General features: G+C 49.1%; 2 protein-coding genes and 1 long non-coding RNA gene across 3 annotated transcripts; all 3 read right to left on the reverse strand.

Annotated features, from left to right (window-relative positions):
• Positions 1–24,960, reverse strand: LOC123332862. The gene is made up of 4 exons (XR_006640867.1): positions 23,391–24,960; positions 9,744–9,800; positions 2,347–7,134; positions 1–1,558 (listed from the first exon to the last, which is right to left on the reverse strand). It is a non-coding gene; the product is annotated as an uncharacterized LOC123332862 (long non-coding RNA).
• LOC102402938 (olfactory receptor 13C9-like) lies at positions 8,564–9,547 on the reverse strand. The gene has a single exon (XM_025279147.3). It carries the CDS (start codon positions 9,545–9,547, stop codon positions 8,564–8,566), a length of 984 nt encoding a protein of 327 aa, XP_025134932.3.
• On the reverse strand, positions 20,865–23,397 carry LOC102401973 (olfactory receptor 2S2-like). Its single transcript, XM_044938405.2, has one exon. It carries the CDS (start codon positions 21,948–21,950, stop codon positions 20,967–20,969), a length of 984 nt encoding a protein of 327 aa, XP_044794340.2. The 5' UTR covers positions 21,951–23,397; the 3' UTR covers positions 20,865–20,966.

Below are 24,960 nucleotides of genomic sequence, written 5' to 3' on the forward strand. Positions count from 1 at the left end.
ACTCCCTGACCCCATGGACTGCAGCTCACCAGGCTCCCCAGTCCATGGGATTTTCCAGGCAAGAGTACTGGAGTGAGTTGCCATTGTCTTCTCTGACAGAAAGAACTGGCAACCTCCAATTTGACCCTGGATACAGGTGTGGGGAGAGTTTTCAGGCAGATAAAAGGTGGGATACCACCTGACTCTGCTTTTCTCTTCCCCGCCCTTGTCTCCATCAGAGAGACCAGGTGGGAATGGCATGGACATCAGAGGGCTTTGTCAGCCTCTGGCCTGTGCCTGCCCTCACCTGCTACACATCCCTTTGTGCTGGCCTGCTCCAGCCTCAGCAGACCACTCCCCGCTGGTGGACAAACCGCACAGGCTCCTGTCCCCTCCCTTTTCTCCTGCTTTCCTCGGGCTGGAGCACCTTTGTCTCTATACTCATCCTCCAAGGCTCAACTCACACCCACCTCCTCCCTGGCGCTGCCCTCTCAGACGTCTCCACAGCACTGGCCATCCTGACACCGTGATGCTCACACAGCCATTAGCACATTTGGTTTGTTGTGTGTGTCGTTCCCTCTCACACAATAGACCGCGAGCCACGGAAATCAAAGGGCTGTGTCCTATTTACCCCCAACCTATCCAGTGCCTGACACAGGAGCTGCCGTTTGAGACCCTGAGCTTTCCTTCTGATAAAATCCTGATCCCAGATTTCTTACCTTCAGATCACCCTCCTTTCCTTTTCCCCACATGCACACGCAGGATGTGATTGCTGGGAGGACTAAAACAACCTTTCATTAGTGCAGGTTCCCACAGCACGATTGCCAGGATACACCCCATTTCAGAGCCCAGGATGTCCATGTGGAGGTCACAGGGTCACAACCATGGGGGTGCCATCTGCTGCATGCTAGAACTTCTCTCTGAAGTGCTGAATGAGGAGAGCAGTGGGTTTCCTTGCAATGTAAGTCTTATCAGAACACATTCATTCAGAAATTAGGAACAGCCCATGAGGCAATGGGCTTATGACCCCAAAGAAATGAGATACTGTGTTTAGGAAATACCATGCTTCCAGGTTACTGACAGCTTGGGCAACATGGGCTCAGTCTGGGACCACAGAGAGCAGCTCTAGTTCATTTAGTCCATCAGTTGAGATAAACTGAGTTTTGCCTATATTCAAAACGGATGACCAACAAGGACATATTGCACAGTACATGGAATTCTGTTCGATGTTATGCGACAGCCTGGATGACAGGAAGGGGTTGGGGGTGAATGGCTACATGTGTATCTATGGCCGAGTCACTTCCCTGTTCACCTGAAACTGCCACAGTATTGTTTATCGGCTACACCCCAATACAGAAGTTTAAGGTCTGAAAATAAAAATAGATTTTACAGTGGAGAAAAAAAAAGATGAGCAGAGTTTTCCTAGAGTAACACACAACCTCATGATTTTAGTGACTTACCAGGATGGAGGTTTAGTTCTCAGCCTTTGTAGCATTGCAGGTTTTCAGGGGGCTCTGTTCCAGGTTGTCATCCTCAGAGACCCTGGCTCCACCCTCTGGGGCATCACCAGTTCTCACAGCTGGGGAAGAACACAGCAGAACATCTCACACCAGCAGATCACTGCGCCGACCCAGAAGCGAGATGCGTCCCGTCTGTCCACAGCCCACTTTTCCATGTAATCCTACCGCACGCCCAGAGGACAACCAGACACACTGCAGGGCGTTTGGGCACGATGGTGTTTTGCACCAGACTCAGGAAACTACTCTTGCATCTGTCTGCCAGGTCTTACACTCCATCATTTCCTGGATAATCAGGTTTACAGAGTGATAGGATATTGAGTGTCTCTGAGAGTCACTGATTCTCTCCCCAGTTTTACTCCTCCTGAGAGGCAGAGTGATGCCATGGAAGGAGCCCTGGCCTGGGAGTGAGGATCCAGGTTTGATTCTTGCCCTTGTTCCCTTTTTCCTGTTTGACCTTGGTTGAGTTGGTTGAGTTTCTCTTTATGTGAAATGCAGCCATTCTACATATATGATCTCTGGTACTGTGTACCATCTCCAAAACATTCCCTCATCTTTCTAGGAACTTCAACCCAGGTAAATATCATGTCAGGTTTGTTGGCTGGGAAATCTATATTGAACAATTTAATACTAATTTTAAGCTTCAGACATGATTTTAAAAGGAAGGTGAGGGGCACAGAAGAAGCAGCTCCTGTTACAATGTCCCAGAAGTGCCCATATGTGGATTCCTATGTCACTCCTCCTCACTGTGATGGCAGAGCCGGTGAGTGTGGGCTTTGGAGTCAGACCGCCAAGCCCAAGTCTGAGTTCTGCCATGTGCTAATGGTGTTCACAGCCTCAGCCTCCTTACCTGTAGAAATAAGAGTAGCATTTTCTCATGGTATGATTTTGAGGATCCAGTGAAAGGTCTTAGCAAAGAACTTGGCACAGGGTGAGTGTTCAGTAATCCCAGAGACGCGGGAGCCTGTTGGGCTGCCATCTCTGGGGTCACACAGAGTCGGACACAACTGAAGTGACTTAGCAGCAGCAGCAGCAGCAGTAGATATTATAGTATCATTATGTTGCCTTCTCCAAGCAGATATTCTGGTTTCTCTATGTTTAGAAAAGATTTTATGAGAATAGTCAACATGCTAGATGGATTCTCCTTGACTCCTACCTGTTGGCCCAGTGACCTTGGTATCAGCAGGTGGCTGAGCAGATGACAGGTGTGGTGACCCAAGGCATGGGAGAGCAGAGTGAGGGAGTGCTGAGTTCATTACCAGCAGACACACTGTGCTGGGGTGGGCCAGGATAGCGGCCCCGAACCCCCGAGGCCCAGTCTCCTGGTCCCCTGCCACGTAGACATCTCTCCTGCTCCCTGCCCTCAGGGACCTCGCAGTCCCTGCCCAATTTAAAGTTCAGACTCTACAATGACACAGGTTTGCAGACTTGGCACAATGTGGCTTCAGAGACCCAAGGTTTCCTGTGATGCCCCAGAAGGGCCTGGCTGGGTGAGGTGGGCACAGGAGAGACCCTGGATGGGAATCTGAAGACCGGGTCTCACTGCAGCCCTGCTCCTTGGACCTGAGATTCAGGGGCTGTGACCCTGTGTCCTTCAGGTGGGGGTCCTGGACTATGAAATGGAGTGTGTCCTCGCAAGAGTGCTGTGGGAACCTGTACTCATGAAAGGTTGTTGTTATAGTTTAGTTGCTACGTTGTGTCTGAGTCTTATAGGACCCATGGACTAGCCCACCAGGCTACTCTGTCCATGGGATTTCCTCCACAGAAATACTGGATTGAGTTGCCACTTCCTTCTCCAGGGGATCTTCCCAATCCAGGGATTGAATCTGTGTCTCCTTTATTTGCAGGTGGGTTCTTTACCACTGAGCCCCCAGGGAAGGTTAAGGAAAGTGAATTGCTATACGGGGTGAGGCCTGGACACTTGTGACAGATGTGGAGTCAGGGGTTTAGCTGGTTGTGTGAGTTTCTGCAGGTCCGCTTTTCTGTTTCCCTTCCCACGCCATTCTCTTTCCTTCACAAGAAACAATGACAACTTGACACAGCTCAGGGACTAAAGAATAGCCTTAAACAACACAGCAGCAGTTGCAGATTTTCCCGTTATACTATGATTTGTCTCTTGGAATATTTTTCAAGAGCACAGGTCAAAATAAAATATTGGAAGATTGTCACCACTTATTCTCCAGGTGCTCAGGACTGGGGCTGTCTTGCCACCCTGTGGATGCCGCAACAAGCTCTCTCCAGTCCTCCCACCTCCTCTAACCTGCTTGTCTCATCTTGCCCATCTCTGAGAGTGTCTCTCACGGTGGTGCGATATCCACCCAAACAACCCAGAAGCTCAAGCATCAAACCAGAGTCTCCTCCTTCCTCAGTCATCTCTGCCATCAGCCCAATGTCCCCAAGAGGTCTCATCTCCACCCTCTCTGCTGACGGTCCATCTGGGTCAGGCTCCATGGGTGCTTCCTCACTTCCTGCCCTTGGGCATGGGCCCACCTCCTCTGTGCTCTATTTGGAGCTATGTGATCTTCCATTTCTCAAAAATAATACTGTCTTTTAAGTTCAAAGTCATGTTCATTTTAGAAGTATTGAACAATGTTGGAAAGAATAATTAAGAAAACAGTATTTATCTGTAATGCCATCTCCCAGAGGAAATAATTGTCAGCTAATATTTTGTCCCAGTTTTCTAGGATTTTCTATATATATACTTATTCATATATCCTAAGAAAAATACCTTAAAATTAGGATTATACTGAGTACAAAGTTACATGTACTAGTTTTTTCTATTAATTACAGTGTGACCATTTCAAATTATCAAATAGGCTTCAGAAAGTAAGATTTCTATGTCTCTTTCACAGTCTACCATTGGGCTCCATCAGGATTTATTTCAACATTCCGCTATGGTTGCCCTTTAAGACTTACCAATTTTTGTTACCACAAATAACTCTGTGATTAACATCCATGTATATGCTTTACATAAATCTTTGCACCTCTAGTAATTTTCTCAAAGTAACTCCTAGAAGTAAAGGTGTCAGGTCAAAAGGTATGAAATTTAAAATCTCTTGATTCATACCCATAATTTAAATAGCTGGGATTCAGGACACAGTCAGCAGAGCACAGAAGGCCCTGAAGAGGGAGACAGAGCTGAGAAAGACCCCGCCCAGGAAGGAAGGATCAGAAGGGGCTTTCTGGAAGGGGGCTGGGGTGGAGGCATTGAGTGAGGATTGAATGCGTGGTCATAATGCTACGATGCTGGGGGACTGGTCTCTGTGGTCCCCAGTGTCCATATTGCATTCCTCACCTGTGATTTCCATCACCCCATCTGATCCCCAGCCGGGAAAGCTCTCAGAACTCTAGCATAGTGCCTAGCCTGGCGTGTGATGAGTGTCTAGTATATGTTACCTAAAGGTTCAGAGGTGTTTGGACATGAGAGACAACAGCAAGGGGGAGACAGAAGCATAGGAAAGACTGATATTCACGAGGGAACTGTGTCTGGAATGTGTGTGTGGGTGGAGTGGGGTGGAGATAAGCAGCCAGTGATGAGGTTGGGCAGGTAGATGGGATCTGGCTTTTATCCTAGGAGAGATGATCAATGGTGACATTTGAGGGATTTAAGCAGATGAGTAGTAATATTGGATTGGTGTGGTTTTTTGGTTTCTTTTCTCAGACAGGTTTTTTTCTCTTTTTTTCTTTTAGTTATTTCAGAGGATGGATGTTGGAGTCTGGCATAGCTGTTGCACTATCTGAGAGAGAGAGGTGGTGATAGGGGCATGAGAGGAAGGAGAGGACTGACCAGGAGCTGCTGTGAGGTGGAGGCTCTGGGCTGTGGTGATGGATTGGATGTGTGGGGTGGTGAGTGTGAGATATATACACCTCTGATGACTGCCCGGTGTCTGGCTGGGTGATGAGGGAGTGCTGGTGCTGTTCCCTGAGAGGGTGACAGACCTTTGGGGACAGAGGGATGAGTCCAGCTGTGGGTAGTTTAAGTGTGAGGTGCCTTTGTGGTTCCTGGAGGGGAAGGGCCAGCAGGAAGACCTTGACAGGGAGAGCAGCTGAACCAGGTCTGGAACCCTGGTCTCCTGGCTCCACAAATGGTGGTTCTTTGCTATCTCCTGACTTGTTTCGGTGACTTCCTGGAAGGCAGGGCCGTGGCCATGAGATACAGCTGCTCCCCACTCGTGTCCATCCACATGTTTAGACTAAGCCCCTGACTGCCTGGAGCAGCACAGGATCCAGTCCCCAGGTGTGACAAGTGACGGCTTCTGAGTGACAGTTCAGTTCAGTAACCCTCTATCGGGAAAGCTCTGTGTGAGCTGAGGAGACAGGACCCAACAGAGTCCTGCCCTCGTAGTACTCACATTGTTGTGAAATATCATGGATGCAAAGGAGACAGGGATAGATACCAAGGGAAAGGTTCCAACAAAGTGCTGTGGGACGCAAAGGAGAGAACGCCTTTCAAGGGCCAGGAAATGCTGTTTCAGAGAGATGGTGTCTAAGCTGCCTTGAAAAGAGTCCCAGGTCTCCCCAGAGAACAGCATGAGCAACAAACCAAAATGCGACACCTTATAGACACTAGTGAGGGGTCGACTGTGTGAGAGGTGAAGGAATATCGGGCTGAAAGGGTGGAGAGCCTGGTTTTTGAGTTTTGAAGAATCAGCTGAAGAATGTGGTCTTCCTGCTCTGATGATGGGGAGCATACATATGTTCTTGAGTGGCAAATCAGACAGGATCTGGCCAAAGAGGCAGGACCAGTGTGAGTGATGTAAGGCTTTGTTGTGGAGAACAGCGCTTTCATTTGTGGGAGCTGTTGGAGAAGCCTGTGCCACGCTCGGCCTCTGCACTTGGTGTTGCGTCTGAAGCTGCTCTTGGGTGGCATAAAGGGGCAGATGAGGACAGACCAGCACCCAGGAGAACATGCTGGAACCCGTGTCTGGCCTTCACTGCCTCGGACTCAGTGACATCGTGACCCCAGGAGGAGCTGGCACTCTCTGCATTGGAGCTCCCTTCGCTCGGGCCTCAGAGCAGCTGCAGGTGGCCTGGCAGGAGCCCGAGGGGCTGCACTGACAGCAAGCGAGGGCTCCACCACCTCAGCGCGGCCTTGCCTCTTCTTTCCATCTCTTCCAGATTCTCTCGTGCTCAACCTGAACCCAGAACCTGAGAGCAAAGGAAGCTCTTGGAGGGCCGGTGGAAATCTAGCTGGATACTCCAGTCCAGAGTCACACAGGCCAGCTAACCAGTGCCTCCTGGGTTGATTAACCTGGAAGCAGCCAGTGAGGCACAGCTGGCCAGAGAATGGAAGCTCTAGAAACCTCTAGTAGCTCCTGGGTTGGCTGTAGGATAATGACATTGTCACCAGGCTCTTCAGGAATTCCTCAGCCCTCCCCCTCCTTCCAGATGTGGGGTAGGTGGGCAACCCCAACCCTTGGTGTCAGCGCTGGCCTGTACCTCACATTGGGCAATGAAGTGGAGTGGAAGGAAGAGGTCATTTCTGAGTGGAAGCTGCAAGAATCCACAGAGGCTCTGTCATCTTCTCTTCTTCTTTTGCCATTTGACCAGCAGTGTGCCATATGGCAGATGCTTTGTCATCTTGAGGCCCACAGGATGAAAAAGATGAAGTCGATCCCCCATCTAAACTCTGATGGAGCTGCAGCAAAAGCAAGAAAAAGGACCGTTGTGTTTTTAAGCCTCTGCAGTTATGAACTCACACCACAGTGTAACTAGTTCCCCAGGTGGTGCTAGTGGTAAAGAATCCCCCTGCAATACAGGACACATAAGAGATCCTGGTTCGATACCTGGGTCAGAAATATCCGCTGGAGTATTCTTGCCTGGAGAATGCCATGGAGAAAGAAGCCTGGCAGACTAGTCCATAGGTTCCCAAAGATTTGGACAGAACTAAAGCAAGATCTTCTGGATCATTGAAAAATCAAGTTTCCAGAAAGCCATCTATTTCTGCTTCATTGACTATGCCAAAGCCTTTGACTGTGTGAATCACAATAAACTGTGGAAAATTCTGAAAGAGATGGGAATCCCAGACCACTTGACCTGCCTCTTGAGAAACCTATATGCAGGTCAGGAAGCAACAGTTAGAACTGGACATGGAACAACAGACTGGTTCCAAATAGGAATAGGAGTACGTCAAGGCTGTATATTGTCACCCTGCTCCTTTAACTTATATATACAGAGTACGTCATGAGAAACGCTGGGCTGGAGGAAGCACAATCTGGAATCAAATTTGCTGGGAGAAATCTCAATAACCTCAGATATGCAGATGACACCACCCTTATGGCAGAAAGTGAAGAGGAACTAAAAAGCCTCTTGATGAAAGTGAAAGATGAGAGTGAAAGAGTTGGCTTAAAGCTCAACATTCAGAAAACAAAGATCATGGCATTTGTCCCATCACTTCATGGGAAATAGATGGGGAAACAGTGGAAATTGTGGCAGACTTTTTTTTTGGGGGGCTCGAAAGTCACTGCAGATGGTCATTACAGCCATGAAATTAAAAGACGCTTACTCCTTGGAAGGAAAGTTATATCCAACCTAGATAGCCTATTCAAAAGCAGGGACATTACTATGCCAACAAAGGTTCATCTAGAGAAGGCTATGGTTTTCCAGTAGTCATGTATGGATGTGAGAGTTGGACTGTGAAGAAAGTTGAGCACCAAAGAATTAATGCTTTTGAACTGTGGTTTGGAGGAGACTCTTGAGAGTCCCTTGGACTGCAGGGAGATCCGAACAGTCCATTCTAAAGGAGATCAGTCCTGGGTGTTCTTTGGAAGGAAGGATGCTAAAGCTGAAACTAGAGTACTTTGGCCACCTCATGCGAAGAGTTGACCCATTGGAAAAGACTCTGATGCTAGGAGGGATTGGGGGCAGAAGGAGAAGGGGACGACAGAGGATCAGATGGCTGCATGGCATCACTGACTCGATGGATGTGAGTTTGAGTGAACTCCAGGAGTTGGTGTTGGACAGGGAGGCCTGGTGTGCTGCAATTCATTGGGTCGCAAAGAGTCGGACATGACTGAGTGACTGAACTGAACTGAAAGCAACTCAGCACACACACCTGCCTGATGGTCTTAGAGAAAAACAGGAAAGCCGGACATTTTCCTGGAGAGGAGATCTCCCCTCAACAGAGCTATGGTGGCAGCTTTCACTTCTGCATTCCTTAGGCTGTAGATGATGGGATTCAGCGAGGGGGTCACGACCCCATAGAACAATGCAATAAGCTTATCCAAGTTGAGTTCCTTGGCTTTGGGCTTGAAGTACATGAAGGAGAGAGTTCCATAGAAAATCACCACCACTGTGAGGTGGGCAGAGCAGGTAGAGAAGGCTTTGTGCCGGCCGGCAGCAGAGGGCACCTTCAGGATGGCAGTGAGGATGAACACGTAGGACAGGAAGATGAGCAGCAGCGGGGCCAGCGTCAAGACCGCTGAAGCCACCATTAATAGCAGTGCATTGAGAGAGATGTCCCCACAGGCTAGTTTCAGCACTGCCAAGATCTCACAGAAGAAGTGGTTGATGATATTGTGGCCACAGAAGGGGAGGCTCCAGGTGAGATTGGAATGGAGAAGGCAGTTGGCAAAGCCTGCCCCCCAGCTCAGCGTCGCCATCCACATGCTCGTGTGCCAACACATGAGCTCTGAGTAGCGAAGCGGCTGGCAGATGGCCATGTACCGGTCACACGCCATCATGGCCAGGAGCACACACTCCGTGGAGCCCAGCACCAGGGTCAGGTACATCTGCAGGGCACAGCCAGGGAAGGAGATGGTGCTTTGGGCTCCCAGGAAGTTGACCAGCATGAGAGGCACGAAGGAGGATGTGCCAGAGATGTCCATGAGGGCGAGGTTGCTGAGGAAGAAGTACATGGGGGTGTGCAGGTGGGGGTCCAGCATGTTCAGCCCGATGAGGAGGGCATTCCCCAGCACATTCACAGAGTAGATGCCCAGGCAGAGCACAAACAGGACCATCTCTAGGTTGTGGTGGTCGTGTAGCCCCAGCAGGACAAACTCTGTCATGACCGTCTGGTTTGCCCCATTCGTCTCATTCTCCATCCATCTCATTCTCCCTCTTTTCCCATCTGCACCATGAAGGTGTTGGATTAAGCACCAGTAGGCCTGGGAGCCAAGCAACGTGGATGTGTGACCTGGGGTGGGTCAGCCCTGCCTCTGGAACTCAGTTTCCCATCATTACAAGGAGAGAGTGGACTTCAGGTCTGCAAGCCAGCCCCCTCAGTTCTGTGGTTCTGGTGTAACTTACAGGAGATGCGGTCCATTCTAATCACCTAGGCTCTTCTCTCTTTTCCCCAGGAGGGCTCTGTGGAGACAATAGAATGGGATTCAAGTTCCCCATACTCTTTTTGAATCTACAGTGTTTTTGGGTGTTAAGAGGAAGCACATTTATGGGTTATGACTTCATGTGACTGAATGATGCCCATAGGATTTCAGATTCATTCACTCACTGAAGATTTGTTGAGTGCCTACCTTGCGTTGGGTGTTGTTTAGATGCTGGGCTATAGCAGTAAGAAAAATACGTGGACAAAAAGATGCCACAATTGTAACAAGTGCTGCTCCTCTTTCTCAAATTAAGTGGGATGAACTTGGGAACACAGGTGGGTGATGAGTGATGGTCACCTCATTCCTTTGGGCATAAAGGTTGAACATTTCTACTGCATAGGATGTACAAGCCTTATTCTGGTATCCCTCCTTAAGATCAGACACCATGCATTGATTTTTAAAAGAATATACTAGAATGTACATATCCCAATAGAGCCACAGGTCACAACATTTAACCCTGGTCCTAAAAGCCGAGTGAGTCTCTGCTAGGCTTCCATATAGCTTTTTAGGATAAATGATATTGACAATAATATTACACAGAAGGGAAGGGCAGGTTCTAGTCTGGCAGAGGTGTCCTGGGTCACTGACCCTCTCTATAAAGGGAGGGTGGGAAGAGACCACAGTCTTTGCCCAGGAGTCTCCATGTGTCTTCTGAGCTGGTCTCAGCCCCTTGGGAAATGCCAGTGACAGGAGGGAGCCAAGTGTCAAGTGTTAGATGGAAAGCTGTCTTGTGGCCCCTGTGATCCCTGGTCTGAGGGACAAATAGGAGCTGATGGGAAACTTTAACTTGTCAGAAGATCAAATCATCCCTCCCTCAGTCCCTTCAGAGCTACTCTGCCTGTGAGGCCAGGTTCCTGTAAGCACTAGAGTCCTACTGTTCTTAGTGCTGGATCTTTTCCCGTCGTGTGTATGCTCAGTCATTCAGTCGGGTCCGACTCCTTGTGACCCCGTGGACTGTAGTGCACCAAGTTCCTCTGTCTACGGGATTTTCCAGGCAAGAATACTGGAGCAGGTTGCCATTTCCTACTCCAGGTCCCCTCCTCTTGGTCAATGGCATCTATCATCATAGGGGACGGTGGGCTCTCCCTCTTCTGAATAAACCATGTCTTTTCCCAGAGCTACAGCTTTGCCCAAGAAGTTCCCTTCTGTAGGCAGGTCCTCCGTCTCTTACCCAGTGGAGGTGCTGCTTCTCCTCTTCAGAGCACGCTTCATCTCTTCTCCTCTCCCTCTTGAGCCCTGCCGAGTTACCTCTCCCTTCTTCCTCCCATGGCCCTTGGCCATCGTCTTTGTTCCTGTGCTACACACCTGTCTCCTCTGCCCCACTTGAGAGCAGACTCAGTCATGTTCCTTCCAGCATCTCATATAGTGAGTGCTGCCAAGGGCAGTCCCTCAACACATAGTCCACACATGATTCAAAAACTCAGCATTGCATAACAGGTTCAGCACTAACCAGATGTGTGATGTTGACAAAGTCACTTGGGCTTTGAGACTCAGTTTCCTTTTGAAAAATGGCGATTCTGTGCAGTCCAGATGAGACTCACAGAGGAAAGGTCTGATGAGATTCCTAGCAATGCTGCAGATCAGAGACTACACCTTCAACCATGGGCACATGCTGGGTCTGTCTCCCTGCCTCCCAGACAAGACCCCCAACATCTGTCATGACGCCCTTCTGCCCAGAGCCTGTGCTGTTTTTTCCTCTCCAACCTAAATCAAGATCATTGTTAAGGGAGTTTATGAAACTCCCTTATGAAACAAGGGTAGTTGATTAACCTGGGTCAGTCATTAACCATAAATCTAATCCGTGTAAACATTTTAAGGTAGGGATTCTCTTCCTGAAGTTTGGCACAAAGGTAAATAACTGCCCGAGTGTGATGGCTTATTCATTCAGTCATTCAGGAAATTATTATTGAGCACCTACTATGTGCTGGGTGCTGGGAACACAGAAGAGGCAGATGTGTCTTCTGCCCTCACAAATATACAGTCCTCAGTGTTTACAGGCATCCCCTTGTCTGTTGGTGACCTTGGTCATATCCCTCTCTCTGGGCTTTAGAAACTTCTAGATTTTCTTTGAATCTGGCATATAAAGACAAAATAAAACTTGAGGTCAGGAAAGCAGAAGTTAAAAGGAAGCATCTCTCCTAGGTCATGACTTCATGTGGCTGGATTAAGGCTGCAGCTTAATTTAAGATTTCATTATAAGAACTTGGTGTTTATTGGGTGTGTTGCTACAGAAAGAACTGCTGCTGCTGCTGCTAAGTCGCTTCAGTCATGTCCAACTCTGTGGGACCCCAGAGACGGCAGCCTACCAGGCTCCGCCAGCCTTGGGATTCTCCAGGCAACAACACTGGAGTAGGTTGCCATTTCCTTCTCCAGTGCATGAAAGTGAAAAGTGAAAGTGAAGTCGCTCACTCATGTCCGACTCTTCGCGACCCCTTGGACTGCAGCCCACCAGGCTCCCCTGTCCATGGGATTTTCCAGGCAAGAGTACTGGAGTGGGTCGCCATTGCCTTCTCCGACAGAAAGAACTGCTGCTGCTAAGTCACTTCAGTCGTGTCCGACTCTGTGTGAACCCATAGACGACAGCCCACCAGGCTCCTCCGTCCCTGGGATTCTCCAGGCAAGAACACTGGAGTGGGTTGCCATTTCCTTCTCCAATACATGAAAGTGAAAAGTGAAAGGGAAGTCTCTCAGTTGTGTCTGACTCTGCGACCCCATGGACTGCAGCTCACCAGGCTCCCCGGTCCATGGGATTTTCCAGGCAAGAGTACTGGAGTGAGTTGCCATTGCCTTCTCTGACAGAAAGAACTGGCAACCTCCAATTTGACCCTGGATACAGGTGTGGGGAGAGTTTTCAGGCAGATAAAAGGTGGGATACCACCTGACTCTGCTTTTCTCTTCCCTGCCCTTGTCTCCATCAGAGAGACCAGGTGGGAATGGCATGGACATCAGAGGGCTTTGTCCTCAGCCTCTGGCCTGTGCCTGCCCTCAGCTCCTATACATCCCTTTGTGCTGGCCTGCTCCAGCCTCAGCAGACCACTCCCCACTGGTGGACAAACCCCACAGGCTCCTGTCCCCTCCCTTTTCTCCTGCTTTCCCCTGGCTGGAGCACCCTTTCTCCCCCACCCATCTTCCAAGGCTCAGCTCACACCCACCTCCTCCCTGGCGCTGCCCTCTCAGACGTCTCCACAGCACTGGCCGTCCTGACACCGTGATGCTCACACAGCCGTTAGCACATTTGGTTTTGTGTGTGTGTCGTTCCCTCTCACACAATAGACCGCGAGCCACGGAAATCAAAGGGCTGAGTCCAGTTAACCCCCAACTTCTCCAGCGCCCCACACAGGAGCTGCTGTTTGAAATCTTGTGCTTTCCTTCTGATAAAATCCTGATCCCAGATTTCTTACCTTCAGATCACCCTCCTTTCCTTTTCCCCACATGCACACGCAGGATGTGATTGCTGGGAGGACTAAAACAACAACCTTTCATGAGTGCAGGTTCGCACAGCATGATTGCCAGGATACACTCCATTTCAGGGCCTAGGATGCCCAAGTGGAAGTCCCAGGGTCACAGCCATGGGGGTGCCATCTCCTGCATGGAAGAACTTCTCTCTGAATAGCTGAACGAGGAGAGCAGTGGGTTTCCTTACAATTTAAGAGTCTTATCAGAACGCATTCATTCAGAAATTAGGAACAGCCCATGAGGCAATGGGCTTATGACCCCAAAGAAATGGGATATTGTGTTTAGGAAATACCATGCTTCCAGGTTACTGACAGCTTGGGCAATATGGGCTCAGTCAGGGACCACAGAGAACAGCTCTAGTTCATTTAGTCCATCAGTTGAGATAAACTGAGTTTTGCCTATATTCAAAATGGATAACCAACAAGGACATATTGCACAGTACATGGAACTCTATTCCATGTTATGCGACAGCCTGGATGACAGGAAGGTGTTGGGGGTGAATGGCTACATGTGTATCTATGGCCGAGTCACTTCCCTGTTCACCTGAAACTGCCACAGTATTGTTTATCGGCTACACCCCAATACAGAAGTTTAAGGTCTGAAAATAAAAATAGATTTTACAGTGGAGAAAAAAAAAGATGAGCAGAGTTTTCCTAGAGTAACACACAACCTCATGATTTTAGTGACTCACCAGGATGGAGGTTTAGTTCTCAGCCTTTGTAGCATTGCAGGTTTTCAGGGGCTCTGTTCCAGGTTGTCATCCTCAGAGACCCTGGCTCCACCCTCTGGGGCATCACCAGTTCTCACAGCTGGGGAAGAACACAGCAGAACATCTCACACCAGCAGATCACTGTGCCGACCCAGAAGCGAGATGCGTCCCGTCTGTCCACAGCCCACTGCCCCGTGTAAGCCTACTGCACGCCCAGAGGACGACCAGACACACTGCAGGGTGTTTGGGCACGATGGTGTTTTGCACTAGACTCAGGAAACTACTCTTGCATCTGTCTGCCAGGTCTTACACTCCATCATTTCCTGGATAATCAGGTTTACAGAGTGATAGGATATTGAGTGTCTCTGAGAGTCACTCATTCTCTCCCCAGTTTTACTCCTCCTGAGAGGCAGGGTGATGCCATGGAAGGAGCCCTGGCTGGGAGTGAGGATCCAGGTTTGATTCTTGCCCTTGTTCCCTTTTCCCTGTTTGACCTTGGTTCAGTTTCTCCTTATGTGATTTGGAGCCATTCAATATATATGATCTCTGGTACTCTGTACCATCTCCAAAACATTCCCTCATCTTTCTAGGAACTTCAACCCAGGTAAATATGTCAGGCTCGTTGGCTGGTAAATCTAGATTGAACAATTTAATACTAATTTTAAGCTTCAGACATGATTTTAAAAGGAAGGTGAGGGGCACAAGAAGAAGCTCCTGTTACAATGTCCCAGAAGCGCCCATATGTGGATTCCTATGTCACTCCTCCTCACTGTGATGGCAGAGCCGGTGAGTGTGGGCTTTGGAGTCAGACCGCCAAGCCCAAGTCTGAGATCTTCCAGTTACCATGGCTTTCTCAGCCTCAGCCTCCTTCCTGTAGAAATAAGAGTAGCATTTTCTCATGGGATGATTTTGAGGATCCAGTGAAAGGTCTTAGCACAGAACTTGGCACAGGATGAGTGTTCAGTAAATACTAGTGGATATTATAGTATCATTATGTTCCCTTCTCCAAGCAGATATTCTGGTTTCTCTATGTTTAGAAAAGATTTCATGAGAATAGTCAACATGCTAGATGGATTCTCCTTGCCTCCTACCTGTTGCCCAGTGACCTTGGTATCAGCAGGTGGCTGAGCAGATGACAGGAGTGGTGACCCAAGGCATGGGAGAGCAGAGTGAGGGAGCGCTGAGTTCATTACCAGCAGACACACTGTGCTGGGGTGGGCCAGGATCGAGGCCTAGAGCCCCCAAGGCCCTACCTCCTAGTTCCCTGCAGCGTAGACATCTCTCCTGCTCCCTGCCCTCAGGGACCTTGCTGTCCCTGCCCAATTTAAAGTTCAGACTCTGCAATGACACAGGTTTGCAGACTTGGCATGATGGGGCTTCAGAGACCCTAGGTTACTTGTGGTGCCCCAGAAGGGCCTGGCTGGGTGAGGTGGGCACAGGAGAGACCCTGGACGGGAATCTGAAGACCGGGTATCACTGCAGCCCTGCTTCTTGGACCTGAGGCTCAGGGGCTGTGACCCTGTGTCCTTCAGGTGGGCGTCCTGGACTTTGAAATAGAGTGTGTTCTCGCAAGAGTGCTGTGGGAAACTGCACTCATGAAAGGTTGTTGTTATAGTTTAGTTGCTAAGTTGTGTCTGACTCTTATGAGACCCATGGACAGTAGCCCACCAGGCTATCTGTCCATGGGATTTCCTCCACAGAAATACTGGATTGAGTTGCCACTTCCTTCTCCAGGGGATCTTCCTAATCCAGGGATGGAATCTGTGTCTTCTGCATTGGCAGGCATGTTCTTTACCACTGAGCCCCCAGGGAAGGTTAAGGAAAGTGAATTGCTGTACAGGGTGAGGCCTGGACACTTGCAACAGACGTGGAGTCAGGGTTTTAGCTGGTTGTGTGAGTTTCTGCAGGTCCGCTTTTCAGTTTCCCTTCCCATGCCATTCTCTTTCCTTCACCAGAAACAATGACAACTTGACACAGCTCAGGGACTAAAGAATAGCCTTAAACAACACAGCTGCAGTTGCAAATTTCCCCATTATACTATGATTTGTCTCTTGGAGTATTTTTTCAAGAGCACAGGTCAAAATAAAATATTGGAAGATTGCCACCACTTATTCTCCAGGTGCTCAGGACTGGGGCCATCTTGCCACCCTGTGGATGCCCCAAACAAGCTCTCTCCAGTCCTCCCACCTCCTCCAACCTGTTTGTCTCATCTTGCCCATCTCTGAGAGTGTCTCTCACGGTGGTGCAATATCCACCCAAACAACCCAGAAGCTCAAGCACCAAACCAGAGTCTCCTCCTTCCTTAGCCATCTCTGCCATCAGCCCAATGTCCCCAAGAGGTCTCAGCTCCAACCTCTCTGCCTGACCGCACAGCTGGGTCAGGCTCCATGGGTGCTTCCTCACTTCCTGCCCTTGGGCATGGGCCCTTCTCCTCTGTGCTCTATCTGGAGCTATGTGATCTTCCATTTCTCAAAAATAATACTGTCTTTTAAGTTCAAAGTCATGTTCATTTTAGAAGTATTGAACAATGTTGGAAAGAATAATTAAGAAAACAGTATTTATCTGTAATGCCATCTCCCAGAGGAAATAATTGTCAGCTAATATTTTGTACTAGCTTTCTAGATACATACTTATTCATATATCCTAAGAAAAATACCTTAAAATTAGGATTATACTGAGTACAAAGTTACATGTACTACTTTTTTCTATTAATTACTGCGTGAGCACTTCAAATTATCAAATATTCTTCAAAAAGTAGATTTCTAATGGCTGTGTCACAGTCTATCATTGGGCTCCATCAGGATTTATTTCAACATTCCGCTATGGTTGCCCTTTAAGAGTTACCAATTTTTGTTACCACAAATAACTCAGTGACTAACATCCATATATATGCTTTACATAAATATTTCCACCTCTAGTAATTTTCTCAAAGAAACTCCTAGAAGTAAAGGTTTCAGGTCAAAAGGTATGAAATTTTAAATCTCTTGATTCATACCCATAATTTAAATAGCTGGGATTCAGGACACAGTCAGCAGAGCACAGAAGGCCCTGAAGAGGGAGACAGAGCTGAGAGAGACCCTGCCCAGGAAGGAAGGATCAGAAGGGGCTTTCTGGAAGGGGGCTGGGGTGGAGGCATTGAGTGAGGATTGAATGCGTGGTCATAATGCTACGATGCTGGGGGACTGGTCTCTGTGGTCCCCAGTGTCCATATTGCATTCCTCACCTGTGATTTCCATCACCCCATCTGATCCCCAGCCAGGAAAGCTCTCAGAACTCTAGCATAGTGCCTAGCCTGGCGTGTGATGAGTGTCTAGTATATGTTACCTAAAGGTTCAGAGGTGTTTGGACATGAGAGACAACAGCAAGGGGGAGACAGAAGCATAGGAAAGACTGATATTCACGAGGGAACTGTGTCTGGAATGTGTGTGTGGGTGGAGTGGGGTGGAGATAAGCAGCCAGTGATGAGGTTGGGCAGGTAGATGGGATCTGGCTTTTATCCTAGGAGAGATGATCAATGGTGACATTTGAGGGATTTAAGCAGATGAGTAGTAATATTGGATTGGTGTGGTTTTTTGGTTTCTTTTCTCAGACAGGTTTCTTTTCTTTTTTTTTCTTTTAGTTATTTCAGAGGATGGATGTTGGAGTCTGGCATAGCTGTTGCACTATCTGAGAGAGAGAAGTGGTGATAGGGGCATGAGAGGAAGGAGAGGACTGACCAGGAGCTGCTGTGAGGTGGACGCTCTGGGCTGTGGTGATGGATTGGATGTGTGGGGTGGTGAGTGTGAGATATATACCTCTCTGATGACTGCCCGGTGTCTGGCTGGGTGATGAGGGAGTGCTGGTGCTGTTCCCTGAGAGGGTGACAGACCTTTGGGGGCAGAGGGATGAGTCCAGCTGTGGGTAGTTTAAGTGTGAGGTGCCTTTGTGGTTCCTGGAGGGGAAGGGCCAGCAGGAAGACCTTGCGGGGAGAGCAGCTGAACCAGGTCTGGAACCCTGGTCTCCTGGCTCCACAAATGGTGGCTCTGCTGTCTCCTGACTTGTTTTGGTGACTTCCTGGAAGGCAGGGCGTGGCCAAGAGATACTGCTGCTCCCCACTCGTGTCTGTCCACACGTTCAGACTAAGAGCCTGACTGCCTGGAGCAGCACAGGATCCAGTCCCCAGGTGTGACAAGTGACGGCTTCTGAGTGAGAGTTCAATTTAGTAACCCTCAATCGGGAAAGCTCTGTGTGAGCTGAGGAGACAGGACTCAACAGAGTCCTGCCCTTGTAGTACCCACATTGTTGTGAAATATCATGGATGCAAAGGAGACAGGGATAGATACCAAGGGAAAGGTTCCAACAAAGTGCTGTGGGACGCAAAGGAGAGAACGCCTTTCAAGGGCCAGGAAAGGCTGTATCAGAGAGATGGTGTCAAAGCTTCCTTGAAAGAAAGTCCCAGGTCTCCCCAGAGAACAGCATGAGCAACAAACCAAGATGCGACACCTTATAGAGACTAGCGAGGGGTAGACTGTGTGAGAGGTGAATTGAATATCGGGCTGACAGTGTGGAGAGCCTGGTTTTTGAGTTTTGAAGAATCAGCTGCTCTGATGATCGGGAGCATACATATGTTCTTGAGTGATGAATCAGCCAGGATCTGGCCAAAGTGGCAGCACCAGTGTGAGTGATATAAGGCTCTGTTGTGGAGAACAGCGCTTTCATTTGTGGGAGCTGTTGGAGAAGCCTGTGCCACGCTCAGCCTCTGCACTTGGTGTCGTGTCTGAAGCTGCTCTCGGGTGGCATGAAGGGGCAGATGAGGACAGACCAGCACCCAGGAGGACACGCTGGAACCCGTGTCTGGCCTTCAGTGCCTCGGACTCAGTGACATCGTGACCCCAGGAGGAGCTGGCGCTCTCTGCATTGGAGCTCCCTTCGCTCGGGCCTCAGAGCCGCTGCAGGTGGCCTGGCAGGAGCCCGAGGGGCTGCACTGACAGCAAGCGAGGGCTCCACCACCTCAGCGCGGCCTTGCCTCTTCTTTCCATCTCTTCCAGATTCTCTCATGCTCAACCTGAACCCAGAACCTGAGAGCAAAGGAAGCTCTTGGAGGGCCGGTGGAAATCTAGCTGGATACTCCAGTCCAGAGTCACACAGGCCAGCTAACCAGTGCCTCCTGGGTTGATTAACCTGGAAGCAGCCAGTGAGGCACAGCTGGCCAGAGAATGGAAGCTCTAGAAATCTGTAGTAGCTCCTGGGTTGGCTGTAGGGTAGTGACATTGTCACCAGGCTCTTCAGGAATTCCTCAGTCCTCCCCCTCCTTCCAGATGTGGGGTAGGTGGGCATCCCCAACCCTTGGTGTCAATGCTGGCCTGTACCTCACATTGGGCAATGAAGTGGAGTGGAAGGAAGAGGTCATTTCTGAGTGGAAGCTGTAAGAATCCCCACAGGCTCTGTCATCTTCTCTTCTTCTTTTGTCATTTGACCATCAGTGTGCCATATGGCAGATGCTTTGTCATCTTGAGGCCCACAGGATGAAAAAGATGAATTAGATCCCCCATCAAGTCCCTGATGGACCTACAGCATAAGCAAGAAAAAGAACTTTTGTGTTTCTAAGCCTCTGCAGTTATAAAGTCACACCACAGTGTAACTAGTTCCCCAGGTGGTGCTAGTGGTAAAGAATCCCCCTGCCAATACAGGACACATAAGAGATCCTGGTTCGATACCTGGGTCAGGAATATCCGCTGGAGTATTCTTGCCTGGAGAATGCCATGGAGAAAGAAGCCTGGCAGACTAGAGTCCATAGATTCCCAATGATTTGGACAGGACTAAAGCAAGATCTTCTGGATCATTGTAAAAGCAAGTGAGTTCCAGAAAACCATCTATTTCTGCTTTATTGACTATGCCAAAGCCTTTGATTGTGTGAATCACAATAAACTGCGGAAAATTCTGAAAGAGATGGGAATCCCAGACCACTTGACCTGCCTCTTGAGAAACCTATATGCAGGTCAGGAAGCAACAGTTAGAACTGGACATGGAACAACAGACTGGTTCCAAATAGGAATAGGAGTACGTCAAGGCTGTATATTGTCACCCTGCTTCTTTGACTTATATGCAGAGTACATCATGAGAAACGCTGGGCTGGAGGAAGCACAATCTGGAATCAAAATTGCCGGGAGAAATCTCAGTAACCTCAGATATGCAGATGACACCACCCTTATGGAAGAAAGTGAAGAGGAACTACAAAGCCTCTTGATGAAAATGAAAGAGGAGAGTGAAAAAGTTGGTTTAAAATTCAACATTCAAAAAACTAAGATCATGGCATCTGGTCCCATTACTTCATGGGAAATAGATGGGGAAACAATGGAAACAGTGGCAGACTTTGTGTTTTGGGGCTCGAAAGTCACTGCAGATGGTCATTGCAGCCATGAAATTAAAAGACGCTTATTCCTTGGAAGGAAAGTTTTGACCAACCTAGATAGCATATTCAAAAGCAGAGACATTACTCTGCCAAAAAAGGTCTGTCAAGTGAAGGCTATGGTTTTTCCAGTAGTCACTTATGGATATGAGAGTTGGACTGAAGAAAGCTGAGCGCCAAAGAATTGATGCTTTTGAACTGTGGTGTTGGAGAAGACTCTTGAGAGTCCCTTGGACTGCAAGGAGATCCAACCAGTCCATTCTAAAGCAGATCAGTTCTGGGTATTCTTTGAAAGGATGATGCTAAAGCTGAGCCTCCAGTACTTTGGCCACCTAATGGGAAGAGTTGACTCATTGGAAAAGACTCTAATGCTGGAAGGGATTGGGCGAAGGAGGAGAAGGGGACAATAGAGGATCAGATGGCTGGATGGCATCAGTGACTCGATGGACGTGAGTTTGAGTGAACTCCGGGAGTTGGTGATGGACAGGGAGGCCTGGCGTGCTGCAGTTCATTGGGTCGCAAAGAGTCGTACACGACTCAGTAACTGAACTGAGCTGAAAACAAGTCAGCACACACACAGCAGCCTGATGGACTTAGAGAACAACAGGAAAGCGGGATATTTTCCTGGAGAGGAGATCTCCCCTCAGCAGAGCTATGGTGGCAGCTTTCACTTCTGCGTTCCTTAGGCTGTAGATGATGGGGTTCAGCGAGGGGGTCATGACCCCATAGAACAATGCAATAAACTTATCCAAGTTGAGTTCTTTGGCTTTGGGCTTCAAGTACATGAAGAAGATAGTCCCATAGAAAATCACCACCACTGTGAGGTGGGCAGAGCAGGTAGAGAAGGCTTTGTGCCGGCCGGCAGCAGAGGGCACCCTCAGGATGGCAGTGAGGATGAACATGTAGGACAGGAAGATGAGCAGCAGCGGGGGCAATGTCACAACAGCTGAAGCTACCATTAATATCAGTGCATTGAGAGAGATGTCCCCACAGGCTAGTTTCAGCACTGCCAAGACCTCACAGAAAAAGTGGTTGATGATATTGTGGCCACAGAAGGGGAGGCTCCAGGTGAGTTTGGAATTGAGAAGGGAGTTGGCAAAGCCTGCCCCCCAGCTCAGCGCCGCCATCCACATGCACGTCTGACTATTCATGAGCTCTGAGTAGCGAAGCGGCTGGCAGATGGCCATGTACCGGTCACACGCCATCATGGCCAAGAGCACACACTCCGTGGAGCCCAGTGCCTGGGTCAGGTACATCTGCAGGGCACAGCCAGGGAAGGAGATGGTGCTCTGGGTTTCCAGGAAGTTGACCAGCATGAGAGGCACGAAGGAGGATGTGCCAGAGATGTCCACGAGGGCGAGGTTGCTGAGGAAGAAGTACATGGGGGTGTGCAGGCGGGGGTCCAGCATGTTCAGCCCGATGAGGAGGGCATTCCCCAGCACATTCACAGAGTAGATGCCCAGGCAGAGCACAAACAGGACCATCTCTAGGTTGTGGTGGTCATGTAGCCCCAGCAGGACAAACTCTGTCACGATCGTCTGGTTTGCCCCATTCGTCTCATTCTCCATCCATCTCATTCTCCCTCTTTTCCCCTCTGCACCATGAAAGTGTTGGATAAAAGCACCAGTGGGCCTGGGACCAAGCAACGTGGATGTGTTACCTGGGGCGGGTCAGCCCTGCCTCTGGAACTGTTTCACCATCATTACAATGAGAGAGTGGACTTCAGGTCTGCAAGCCAGCCCCCTCAGTTCTGTGGTTCTGGTGTAACTTAAAGGAGATGGGGTCCATTCTAATCATCTAGGCTCTTCTCTCTTTTCCCCCAGAGGGCTCTGTAGAGACAATAGAATGGGATTCAAGTTCCCCATACTCTTTTTGAATCTACAGTGTTCTTGGCTGTTAAATGGAAGCACATTTACTAGGTTATGACTTCATGTGACTGAATGATGCCCATAGGATTTCAGATTCATTTACTCACTGAAGATTTGTTGAGTGCCTACCTTGCGTGGGGTGTTGTTTAGATGCTGGGCTATAGCAGTAAGAAAATTACGTGGACAAAAAGATGCCACAATTGTAACAAGTGCTGCTCCTCTTTCTCAAATTAAGTGGGATGAGCTTGGGAAGGCAGGTGGGTGATGAGTGATGGGCACCTCATTCCTTTGGGCATAAAGGTTGAACATTTCTACTGCATAGGATGTACAAGCCTTATTCTGGTATCCCTCTGTAAGATCAGATACCGTGCATTGATTTTTAAAAGAATATACTAGAATGTACATATCCCAATAGAGCCACAGGTCACAACATTTAACCCTGGTCCTAAAAGCCGAGTGAGTCTCCTCTTGGCTTCCATATAGCTTTTTAGGATAAATGATATTGACTATAATATTACACAGAAGGGAAGGGCAAGTTCTAGTCTGGCAGACGTGTCCTGGGTCACTGACCCTCTCTATAAAGGGAGGGTGGGAAGAGACCACAGTCTTTGCCCAAGAGTCTCCATGTCTTTTCTGAGCTGGTCTCAGCCCCTTGGGAAATGCCAGTGACAGGAGGGAGCCAAGTGTCAAGTGTTAGATGGAAAGCTGTCTTGTGGCCCCTGTGATCCCTGGTCTGAGGGGCAAATAAGAACTGACGGGAAACTTTAATTTGTTAGAAGATCAAATCACCCCTCCCTCAGTCCCTTCAGAGCTACACTGCCTGTGAGGCCAGGTTCCTGTAAGCACTAGCGTCCTACTGTTCTTAGTGCTGGATCCTTTCCCGACGTGTGTGTGCTCATTCAGTCATGTCTGACTCCTTGTGACCCTGTGGACTGTAGTGCACCAAGCTCCTCTGTCCATGGGATTTTCCAGGCAAGAATACTGGAGCAGGTTGCCATTTCCTACTCCAGCTCCCCTCCTCTTGGTCAATGGCATCTATCGTCGTAGGGGCCGATGGGCTCTCCCTCTTCTGAATAAACCATGTCTTTTCCCAGAGCTACAGCTTTGCCCAAGAAGTTCCCTTCTGTAGGCAGGTCCTCCGTCTCTTACCCAGTGGAGGTGCTGCTTCTCCTCTTCAGAGCACGGTTCATCTCTTCTCCTCTCCCTCTTGAGCCCTGCCGAGTTACCTCTCCCTTCTTCCTCCCACGGCCCTTGGCCATCGTCTTTGTTCCTGTGCTGCACACCTGTCTCCTCTGCCACAGTTGAGAGCACACTCTGTCACGTTCCTTCCAGCATCTCATACAGTGAGTTCTGCCAATGGCAGTCCCTCAACAGGTAGTCCACACATGACTCAAAACCCAGCATTGCATAACAGGTTTTGCACTAACCAGATGTGTGATGTTGACCAAGTCACTTGGGCTTTGAGATTCAGTTTCCTTTTGAAAAATGGCGATTCTGTGCAGTCCAGATGAGACTCACAGAGGAAAGGTCTGATGAGATTCCTAGCAATGCTGCAGATCAGAGACTACACCTTCAACCATGGGCACATGCTGGGTCTGTCTCCCTGCCTCCCAGACAAGACCCCCAACATCTGTCATGACGCCCTTCTGCCCAGAGCCTGTGCTGTTTTTCTCCTCTCCAACCTAAATCAAGATCATTGTTAAGGGAGTTTATGAAACTCCCTTATGAAACAAGGGTAGTTGATTAACCTGGGTCAGTCATTAACCATAAATCTAATCCGTGTAAACATTTTAAGGTAGGGATTCTCTTGCTGAAGTTTGGCACAAAGGTAAATAACTGCCCGAGTGTGATGGCTTATTCATTCAGTCATTCAGGAAATTATTATTGAGCACCTACTATGTGCTGGGTGCTGGGAACACAGAAGAGGCAGATGTGCCTTCTGCCCTCACAAATGTACAGTCCTCAGTGTTTACAGTCATCCCTTTGTCTCTTGGTGACCTTCGTCATATCCCTCTCTCTGGGCTTTAGAAACGTCTAGATTTTCTTTGAATCTGGCACATAAAGACAAAATAAAACTTGAGGTCAGGAAAGCAGAAGTTAAAAGGAAGCATCTCTCCTAGGTCATGACTTCATGTGGCTGGATTAAGGCTGCAGCTTAATTTAAGATTTCATTATAAGAACTTGGTGTTTATTGGGTGTGTTGCTACAGAAAGAACTGGCAACCTCCAATTGTGACCCAGGATACAGGTGTGGGGAGAGTTTTCAGGCAGATAAAAGGCGGGATACCACCTGACTCTGCTTTTCTCTTCCCTGCCCTTGTCTCCATCAGAAAGACCAGGTGGGAATGGCATGGACATCAGAGGGCTTTGTCCTCAGCCTCTGGCCTGTGCCTGCCCTCACCTGCTACACATCCCTTTGTGCTGGCCTGCTCCAGCCTCAGCAGACCACTCCCCACTGGTGGACAAACCTGACAGGCTCCTGTCCCCTCCCTTTTCTCCTGCTTTCCTCAGGCTGGAGCACCTTTCTCTCTATACTCATCCTCCAAGGCTCAGCTCACACCCACCTCCTCCCTGGCGCTGCCCTCTCAGACGTCTCCACAGCACTGGCCATCCTGACACCGTGACGCTCACACAGCCGTTAGCACAGTCGGTTTGTTGTGTGTGTCGTTCCCTCTCACACAATAGACCGCGAGCCACGGAAATCAAAGGGCTGTGTCCTA

This window comes from Bubalus bubalis, chromosome 3 (genome assembly GCF_019923935.1).
Source record: "Bubalus bubalis isolate 160015118507 breed Murrah chromosome 3, NDDB_SH_1, whole genome shotgun sequence".
NCBI lineage: Eukaryota > Metazoa > Chordata > Mammalia > Artiodactyla > Bovidae > Bubalus > Bubalus bubalis.